The sequence below is a fragment of the Toxotes jaculatrix genome, chromosome 8 (assembly GCF_017976425.1).
Source record: "Toxotes jaculatrix isolate fToxJac2 chromosome 8, fToxJac2.pri, whole genome shotgun sequence".
Classification (NCBI taxonomy): Eukaryota; Metazoa; Chordata; class Actinopteri; family Toxotidae; genus Toxotes; species Toxotes jaculatrix.
Window position 1 is genome coordinate 10,492,158 of NC_054401.1, and position 10,226 is coordinate 10,502,383.

Here is a 10,226-nt window from a genome sequence, read left to right on the forward strand (position 1 = left end):
TGAGACTCCATGAAGAACACAACAGACTTCCTACATTCTGCTGCAAACTCTCTTCCATTTAGTCCACTCAGTTCAATTATGAAAAGTACAATTTAAAAAGATGTTTCTATTCCATATGACATTAACAATATTTCTCTCCCAATTGTGACTTCTTGCATAATTGCTTAGCAACTTCTACCATTATTACTTTTGAGCTCAATTTGAAAACCTGACTTTAATTAAAGTAGCATCTTGGTTTAGACTCAAGAGTGAGCCTGGCTGAGCAGTACACAGTACCATCACAGCAGCATTCACCAAGAAACACTTTAAAAAGGGCTGCTACCAAGTCTAAGAAAACAGTGGTTATGTTTCATTAATGGACAGACAGAGGCTTTTGCACAGTGAAAACCACTCCCTGTGTCATTCATTCAGAAGACGGCCAAGGAAAAACTACAAATGATGGCATGATTTTCGCAGTGAAAGTGTCTTCAAAAAGAGGAACAAATATTTTTAATCATGGAAATAATTAACAAACCTGTAATGCCATCAGGGCAAACTGGTGGCAAAACAAAGGGTAAAGTATGAGTAGAAAGTGGACAGTCTGGACTGGTGGTAGAAAGAGCCATAAAAGAAAGGGAACAAAAACATCATCAGCACACTTCAATATTTATATTTACACACTCTCGCTTGCGCACGCACGCACACACACACACACACACGCACACACAGAGACAGGTATTAAAGCCGCCTCAATGCACGCTTTTTATCTGCTTTCTTTTTCCCTGCTACATTGTTAGTGCTACTACTACTGTTGCTATTGCTGGTGGTGGTGCTGGCTCCATTAGCTCCATTACCCAGAGCTGCTGGCACAGCTGCTGCACTGGGCCCTGCTCTCTTTGTAGGGTCTCCTGCATGCTTCTTTGGCTGTGGGCCATCATTAGGGTCCTGAGGAGCCCCAGAGGTCGCGCCGGGCCCGCCCATGGCGTGGATTTCTGTGAGCAGCCGAGCACGGGACTCATATTCTGCGTAGTCCTCCAACAGCAAACGCCCGGCCTCTTCGTTCAGAGCTGACTCTGGGTTTGGATGGATGAGAAGACACTTGATTGTCTGTGGGGAAATAAAGGAGAAGACAGAAATGTAAAAATAGTGGAGGAAAACAAAGTTGCTACTCAGAACAACAAAGACTGACAGTTCATCTTACAAGTAAGACATGTCTGAGGCCGAGTTCTGCCTTCCAGTCCCTCTTCAACACGTTGACACAGATCTCTCCCTTGTGACCCACGTTGGGGTGAAAAATCTTGGTCAGGAAATACCCCTTGGGTGGAACCGCAGGGAAGTCCTTCCCAAGGACCAGACGCATTCGGAAAATGCCACCAGCAAATGGAGTTCCCTCTGTCAAAGCATAAAAAATTCATCACATGAACAGTATGTCCTTACTGTGCCAAACTTGCTCCATAAAAAGAAAGAAGGTCATAGAGCAGCAACTGAGTCAACTAACAAAAACAGAAAAATATTACATCCAAGTCAGTCAGTATTATAATCCATTTTGGTTCTGGTGAAAACATACAACACATATACACATAAACACATCACCTTATGAAATGTACTCCTTTGCCGCTTGAAAGTAATGAATACATTATCTGCAATAGCTTATAAGCACAATGTCCTTGGACTGATGTAATATGACAGTTTTGGCTGCAGTTTATTTGCAAATAGCCGATACCAGTACTAGTATCAGTACCCAAACTGCTGCAGAAAATGTGCTCTGTGTGGGAGTTAATAAAATGTGTACAAGTGTCAGGCTCTTCAAGGCCTACTTAACAATAACAAGGTCTGAAGCATTGAGCTCATAGTGACAGGACAGCATGGGCATTGTTGGCTGTGTGGTTTGAGTGGCTTGTGTGTCTCACATGTGAATAGCAACACCCCACAAAATCCACAAATAAAGGACAACACTGTATATTCTCAAGAAACCACTGGAAAAGTATATTTTATACTTTGCAAAACAGATGTTAATGTATAATATTAACCTCATGGGTAAAAATGACGCTAAGAGTAACAATTAAGTTTGGATAGTTTATCACCAACTACCTGAACAAATGTATGGAATAGATGGCTGTCACATTTTAGCCATCAAAGTGAGAGAGGTTAACAGGCTGTTGTTACCATAGGCTGATAATAGAAGGCTGTTCATCAAGTGAAATGTCCCCTCACTGCCAAATAGTTGTTAAGCATCTAGATGGAAGATAAATTAAAAGCTGCAGTTTTTAAGTTGACCTTTAAAATACACGGTCTACTCAAGAATCATGTGCTTTGTCAATAAAATGACAAAACACACATTCTACTATGACCTTTCAGTAATTCCATTTGATCAGGGTTTGAGATGTTTATTATGAACAATGAGACAGTATAATATGCAAAGGAAACGGCCTCATGGACAAACAGAAACAAATCCAATACCGAGATGTGAGAAATACTTTACTGTGAGAAAAAGAACATCAAAACAAAATGTAACAAATAAAAGACAATACAGAGGACCTATCTTTGTGCAGCCCTTACCTGGTCCTTCAATGGCTGTGTGCAGTTCAGTTATGTCCTCCTCACTGGGGTAAATCTTGATACCCTCGGGCGGATCTGCTGCTAAAGCTGAAACCTCTTTGTAGACCAAGCGAAGAACATGAGGGGGCAAATTCTCCACATTGGAATTCTAGGGAGAAACATAAAAAACGGTTTAGCAAACTCAGGTTATGTATATGCACAAATGCAGGCCTACTATAAAGAGAAAATCTAAAATCTTTTTGATAATGTTGAGAGAAATGGTCAAGCTGCTTTACTAATGCCAAAAACTGACTGACTGAAGGAGATGTGTTTGCCTTAGCAGACAAAAAATAGTTAAATGCACCTAAATGTCTGTAAACCTTGTCTAGTATATTGATAGTGGCCTACGACAACTTTAAAATGTCTAAACAGACCTCCAATAAAGCATTGTTGTGATATTTTTCCTAGAGCATATCATCTGCTGCAACTGACAGAAATATACCATGCCAGAAAGTACCGTTTTACACCTTTTAGCAAAAAATGGCACATCAATTTAGTGAAAACAATGAATACAGATATCGGCCTCGATGAGCCATGTGAAAGCATTGTAGAAACAGTCAATTTTCTATCAGTTCATGTGCTAACATTAAAACAAACCAGCACGGGCGTTTTAACTGTCTGGACAAACTACTCGGTATACTGGGGTTTATAAAATAAAAATAATCATCATAAGAATCATCTTGACTGATAAAATCATATCATTTCAGTGATGAGATCATATCACTCAAGATCCATGTGGTATAGGACAAATGCACAATCATCTTGAGACCATTTTTTTTTTCCTTTTGCAGATTTTGTGTTTGGCTGCTCTTCAATATGTTATCATAACGTAACGAATTACCTAAGATAAAAAAAGATTCACCTTTCAGGCAACGGTTCGTACAACCCCTAAGTATCCTCGTGGTACTCCAGACAAGTTTGAACTTAACTTGCTTAACGTGATCTGGCATAAATAAAATCACAAAAGCCAGAAAACATTACTATAATGAGATTACTATAACGTCCGTCCGTATACAACTTTACGTTAGCGTTAGCAGTAATAGCCTAGCCCCGCTCAGATAACGTTAATGTTAAAGCTGCTCGGTGGTTTTAAATTTTATTATAGTCTTCAATTAATTTGTTTAATTATGTCAATGTATATGACGATTCTCAATTAACGCCAGAGACTCCAGCAAATAGACACAACCCAAATTGGCGACGACTAAACGTCGGATCAAGCTAGCAGCGACTCCCGTTAGCTGTTAGCAGGGAGCTCGGCTATCCGACTTACCATCTTTAGAATGAGTTCTGTTAAGGTGGTGGATGCCTGGCTGGTGTCAGATAAGAGACTTTTCTGTTAATGTTTTAGAAAAAAACTATCTTTGATGACAACTTAGCCCGGTCTCACTGGCTGCTGTTCTTTTCTTCTTTTCGTTGACACAGGAACAAAAATACGATCCTCACGTTAACCTACCACCACTGACCAATGGGCATCTTAGTGACACGATACGTCAGGAAACTTGGACCAATCACAATGCACTATTTGCGTTGCGTCACGGTCGAAAGCCCTATCAGCCACACTGAGTCGAAAACAAGACTGATATTTATCAGCCATTGGTCCGTTTGAAAAACTCACACACCCCCATGACCAATTCTTAAAAGCCAATTAAAATGAAACACAATGAACATAAAAAGATCTACAAAAGTCAAAATAGAAACACTCATATGGAAGCTGGGGAAGAAAGAACATTGATGAACAGAAGAGTGTGATTAGCATATTCAGTGGTGGAGGAAGTTCACAGATCCTTTACTTAAGTATAGGTAACAATAACACTGTAAAATTCTCCATTACAGGTAAAAGTCCTGCATTGAAAATGTCACTTGAGTAAATGTAATGAAAGTATGCAGGTATGTAAATATAATCAGGAAAATGTATTTAAAGTGTTAGAAGTAAGTAAGTTAAAAGTTAGATATTATAAACTAATATTGATGCATTAATGTGTATCACCTGAGTATTTTTTCAATTAATTGATTGATTTGTAAAACATAAGATAAATGGGAGAAATGTCTGTCACATATACCCAAAGCCCAAACTGACATGCTCACAATGTTTTTTTACACAAAAAAAATTAAAAAGTTAATGAGCTAATGGTTTCAGTTCTATTCGCAATTAAGCATCATATTTTAACAATAATAGTGTGTAACACAGTACTAGTGTAATTTACTTTCTTTGACATTTTAAGGAGTGGACTGTATAGAGCTTTATATGTACAATGTTTGTGGCTGTGTCAGATGACAATCATCAAATCTTCATCCTCCCAAACATCTCACAAGTGGAGACCAATTTTCAAAAAGATGCCTATGGAACTCACATTTTAGGGGCATCTGGTGGCCCAAAGGTTAAGGTCCATTCCACATAAGCGCAACATCCATGGTTTGATTCCTGGCTTGGTGGCCTTTTTGCATGTCATATCCATTGGTATAGGATCAGGGGGTCAGCTGGAGCCTATCCCAGCTGACTATGGGCGAGAGGCGCGGTACACCCTGGACTGGTCACTAGTCAATCGCAGGGCTGACACACAAAGACAGACAACCACACACGCACACACTCACATGGGCAATTTAGAGTAGCCAATTAATCTAATGTGCATGTTTTTGGGATTGTGGGAGGAAACCGGAGAACCCACGCAGAAAGAACATACAAACTCCTCACAGAAGAGCCCAGACCAGGGTTCGAACCTGGAGGGCTGTGAGGTGACAGTGCTACCCACTGCACCACCATGCCGATTGGTATAGGGTAACTACACATTTTCACTCAAGTACTGTACCTGTATTGTACTCTCCTGTTCCAGGCTCCCCTGGACAGTTTCCTGCTGCTCTTAGTTGGTAATCCAGCCTTGCATGAGAGATGTATTCATATCATCATCTACAGTAGATTTGCGAAAATACGATTTTTGGTGTAAACTAAAGGGAAGCAGGTGAAGAAACTGTTTTGTTGGAGGATCAGATTTGGCCCAGTGGACACTATTTACCCACCATTGCCATAAATCATCACCATGGTCGTCGTCACCATCATCGTCTCAATAAAGGGACAAACCACTAGAGGGCGCTTTAACATAAGTTCCACAGTTATCAGCAGGGACCGAGCCTGGTGGGGACGCTTATGTTCGCTGTCCTTGTACAGCGATAAGTTGGCTCTAACGTTAATTATTATTTCAGCGAGTTCAGTAGAGTCACGGTTAAATTGACGGTGTTTGTAGGGCTGCTGTGCGTATACCGTAAATGGGCGTGACAGCTACACATCATCAACAACAACAACAACACAACAAAAACAACGGCTCTGCTTCCGGTTTCTGGATGTAGCTGTCAGAGTCCAGCATCTTTTTTTTTTAAACGGGGAACCGCTTTATCAGCAGGTCAGTAGCTTCATTTAGCTGTTGTCGATTAATAATGGTCACTTTTTGCAAACTGTCAGCAACCAGATTCACAGTATAATCCGCGGGCTGTGACACTTTAACCTCCGTTACGGTAAGCAATTGCTAACGTCTTTTAAGTTAGCTTGAGTGGGCTGTGAACTGTGCTGCGCGGTTGCTCCGTCAGCAGACCAGTTGTAACGTTACCCGGCGTTTACTGCATTAACGTTACTTCTTCTGTGTGTTAAGCAAGTGCGGTAAGCAAGCTTTAGCATGAGCGAAGGAGAGGTGTTCCATGAGAAGCAAAGACTGGAGCTGTGCGCCATTCATGCACTCAACAACGTGCTCCAGGAGCGGGTGTTCACCAAGGAGACAGCCGACGACATCTGTAAACGGTAGGGTAACGTCTGGATGGTCCGTCGGTGTGTGTGCTGAGATAAGAGAGGAAAACACATGCAGCTGCTTTGTATCAACAAACAAACAAACAAACACATTCAAAGCATGAATCATATAGTTTTAGTTTGCAGCCAGGATGTTACTGAGAAATCTGTCCCAAAGATATAATTCTATATCATGAAAACAAGAAGCAAAACAACACAATAGACTGATCACCTGTTTATCTTACTAGAGAAATTTCATATACGTAAGTCCAAATTTTGTAAATCTCATCCATCTGTGGAGCTACTCACCACGGAATTTAGAAATTACATTGAGTCTATTACAGCTACTAGTAATAAGAAACGAGTGCACACTTTCAGTGTGCTTCAGGAGTTTAGAGATTTAATGTAGATTTTAATTTTATTCTTTCTCTGTTTTTGTTTTGTTATTTTTAGTTATTAATTAGGAAATTGTATTTATTTTCCTCTCTGTACTTTACCATAGATTCTCAAAACATTCTGTCTTAATATATCATAATATATGACCTTTGAATATTTGGACTTTTTGTAACGCTTTCTGTATAACGGGTGAAATAAATTACAAATATATATGAAGTGTAACATTGCTCTTAAAGAGAAAAGTGAATAGGTGCATTTTCATGCAGCAAAAGACATTGTATTTAGGGCAGCTATTCTTTAGGATGTTATTTAGTAAATGGATTGACTATGAGATGCGATGAGTCATGATATGGGTAACTCATGACCTTGGCTAAAGAATTTTCTGTGGGAAACCATATGACTCCATTAATTCACAGAAGCTTTGTCCAAGTTGTTATAAACAAGCTTTATTTGAATGAAGGGTGGTTCTGAAAAAAACAAAGCTATATCCAATGAAAATCCAATGGGTGATAGTTGACAGTTGAGCCCACAGTGTGGAGATAATCTTACAAAAAAAAAAAAAAGACCTCAGAGTGGTCCTGATTCCCAACAGTCATGGAAAGAAGAGGCCTTCTCACCAATGCCCAAATTTAATACTGAATTGTAACAAATGCAAGATGAGCTTTCACTGTAAAATGCTCTACTGGTCTGTCACTCACTCTTTCCAGGCTGGCTCCACAGTGTGTGGTGAACCCTCATCGGTCAGTGTTTGGCACGGGAAACTATGACGTCAATGTCATCATGGCAGCACTACAGAGCAGGGAACTGGCTGCGGTGTGGTGGGACAAACGCAGGTGAGACACACTGAGCCCTGTGTGGTAAACTTTTCTTTTCAGCAGCTGCAAGCCTCATTGCGGTAACATAGACAGTCTAGCTCAAAACACACATCATTTTGCAACATACCTAACATGTCTGAAGGAGTTTGGGGATTATTAAAAATATTTAGAATATCTCCAAGCATCAGCTATGAATATAATAGATGGATGACTACAGATATCTCAAAGTGGAAGTTTTGTTTGACACACTCTTTCTCTGTACTTTTTAAATACAGGACGGTACAGAGCCTTTGCATGTCCAAGGTCCAGGGTTTTATTCTTAACGTCCCATCACGAGTATCGCTTGGGATTGTGTCCCTCCCACTCCGACGGCGGCACTGGCTTGCCGTTCGGCAAGTTAATGGACAGTACTACAACCTCGACTCCAAATTGAAGAGTCCTGTCTGTATTGGCGGAGAAGCAGAGCTACGGTAAGAATGTGCTTTTACATCTCTGAAATGTTTCCAGGCCTCTCAGTAATCTGTGTGTGTGTGTGTCTGTCTGCTCTGAATTAGATCAAAACTTGGCTTTTGTGTGCTGCTTGATCTCTGTCTCAGTGAGTGAGTCATCCCATATGAGTGGTCACATGAGGCTTACCTCACCATTTGTTTGTGCGAGGATGGTGCAGTCTAGTAATCTGCCCCATGTCTGTGTCCATGTTCTTTTAAACTTTTCTCTTCTGTCGTTCTTCTTTTTCTATCAGCACATTTCTCAGTGAACAGCTTTCTCAGGATGTGGCAGAGATGCTCCTGGTCGTCCGGCGGGAGGTGGAAGAAGACGGTTCATGGCTGAACTCCGACAACCCTAAAAAGTGATGCCTTGGGACATACCTTTACATTTTAGCATGAAAAAAATCTCCTCTGGGAAAATGACAGACATTTTTTTAAAAAAACAAACACCTCACAAAAATCTCTTCAGGGAATGCACTATAATACGTTTAAAATTTACAAACATACACACAAAGGAAGTTCCAAAGAGAAGCAGAGACAGGCGTTTACTCCCTAAATGAAGAACTGTTTTGATTGTAACAGCTGTAAATGCAATTGCTCTGATGTGACCCATGTATTTGCATTGTCCTGTTCTTGGTACGTCTGTTGGAGAAGGTGCATCCAAGCTAACAGTGTTGCAAGATTGAGGCAAATGTGGACTAATTTGATAATACTTAGGTTGAGACATACTGTATGACTGAACTTTCACTGTTTTGTGGTAGAAAAATTGCAGGCAGTGTTTGTGCATGAAAAACTATCTGCCGTAATGATAACTGGACTACTTTGATTACTAAAACATCAAGAGAAAATTCGCTGGATTGAATTTGCCATGTAGAATACCATTGGACTTTTGTGATCCTGTTGCCAAAATTAGATCAGTATGTACTGTATGTAGAAAATGGTAAAGTCAAAATTTATCAGTTATCAAGCAGCACCTGAGTGCACCATCTCTTCCCACGACCTTTGTTGTGAACTTTCTATGCACTACAGAGTTAGATTTGTTAGCACTGTTTGTCTTTTTGTGTGTTCATGCAGGCACATGTACTGGAAGGTATCACCTGGTGAAGCACTGAGGGACTTAACCAGTGTTTTTGCATGTGTTCATCAGTTTATCACAAATCCTTTCTCAGACATTGTTCATAATGTGATGCAGATTCTTAAATGTTAGAATATGTTTTTCTGATTCTCTAGGCAGCCTTTGTTTTCATTTCGTTTAGCTTTAGTGTACAGAAAACAATTAGAGATTTGAAAGATGTGTTGAGACAGGTAATCCATCACAAATAACATCTTGCCTCTTCTTTTTTTGTCCAAGTCATGTTATTGTAGTGTGATAACACAGTTGAATCCACACAGTAATGAAGCTTTGACAAAAACAGTCTGTCTACAAAAGTAGACATGACATTCCTTGTCAAGGGTTACCTATTGCAACCAGGTTTAAAGTGTCTTCAGGTTCATACTAACACTGCTCTGTATTGACAGTGGCTGCATGGACATCAGTAAGATCACTAAAAGCAAACAATGCAGAAATGTAAATTACACTACTTGTTATTAGTTGTAACTGAGTTAAACATGCAAAAACACTGGTTCTGTGCTGTATGTAACCTTTATGTTTGTATTTTGTCTAGCCTATTGATCTATGCATATCCAAAAGAACAGGAGCATCGTCTCCAGGACACACTAGTGACTAACTCACACATAAACCTAAGCTCAGAGGTTCATCATACTGAAACTTATTTATATTAAACTTTGATCTGTTGTTTTTAGTATGAATCTATTATAATACATGATGTGTGTGTTTCTTGTAGACATGATGAAGGCCAGTGTCGGGTTATTGAAGTTATTTTTATTTATATTAGACTCTTGAGTGTAAAAGGATGCCATTCAAAAGGAGCATTGATAACCATACAAACTCAATTCAAGGGTTAACAAGGTCAGTTGGCAAGGAAAGGGGATTCAATGAAATCTCCAACATACCATACCATATATACACAAAACATCTTGGAGAGATCTCAGAGACCCGATGCTATACATAGTTATTATTGCTAGTTACGGTAGGGCTACTGCAGCACCAGTAGCAAGAATCATATTGCTATGTACCTGCTGTCATTGCATGGGATTTTGTAGTTCTCCACTCTCAAG

The 10,226-nt window shown here is 39.9% G+C and overlaps 2 protein-coding genes across 9 annotated transcripts; one reads left to right on the plus strand and one right to left on the minus strand.

Moving 5' to 3' along the window:
• Window positions 1-347: 347 nt before the first annotated feature.
• ube2s (ubiquitin-conjugating enzyme E2S) lies at window positions 348-4,021 on the minus strand. Its single transcript, XM_041043401.1, has 4 exons — window positions 3,848-4,021; window positions 2,539-2,686; window positions 1,181-1,371; window positions 348-1,086 (listed from the first exon to the last, which is right to left on the minus strand). The coding sequence occupies exons 1-4, from the start codon at window positions 3,848-3,850 to the stop codon at window positions 718-720; spliced, it is 711 nt and encodes a 236-aa protein (XP_040899335.1). The 5' UTR covers window positions 3,851-4,021; the 3' UTR covers window positions 348-717.
• Window positions 4,022-5,696: 1,675 nt separating this feature from the next.
• Window positions 5,697-9,946, plus strand: josd2 (Josephin domain containing 2). Of its 8 annotated transcripts, none has more exons than XM_041045068.1 (5): window positions 5,697-6,084; window positions 6,232-6,364; window positions 7,453-7,578; window positions 7,836-8,030; window positions 8,303-9,946. In XM_041045068.1, exons 2-5 carry the CDS (start codon window positions 6,243-6,245, stop codon window positions 8,412-8,414), a joined length of 555 nt encoding a protein of 184 aa, XP_040901002.1. In that variant the 5' UTR covers window positions 5,697-6,084; window positions 6,232-6,242; the 3' UTR covers window positions 8,415-9,946. The 8 variants fall into 8 exon arrangements, with proteins under 8 accessions (XP_040901002.1, XP_040900997.1, XP_040901000.1 ...); XM_041045063.1 differs by having other exon boundaries at window positions 5,697-5,972; window positions 6,219-6,364; XM_041045066.1 differs by having other exon boundaries at window positions 5,697-5,972; window positions 6,223-6,364.
• Window positions 9,947-10,226: the final 280 nt, after the last annotated feature.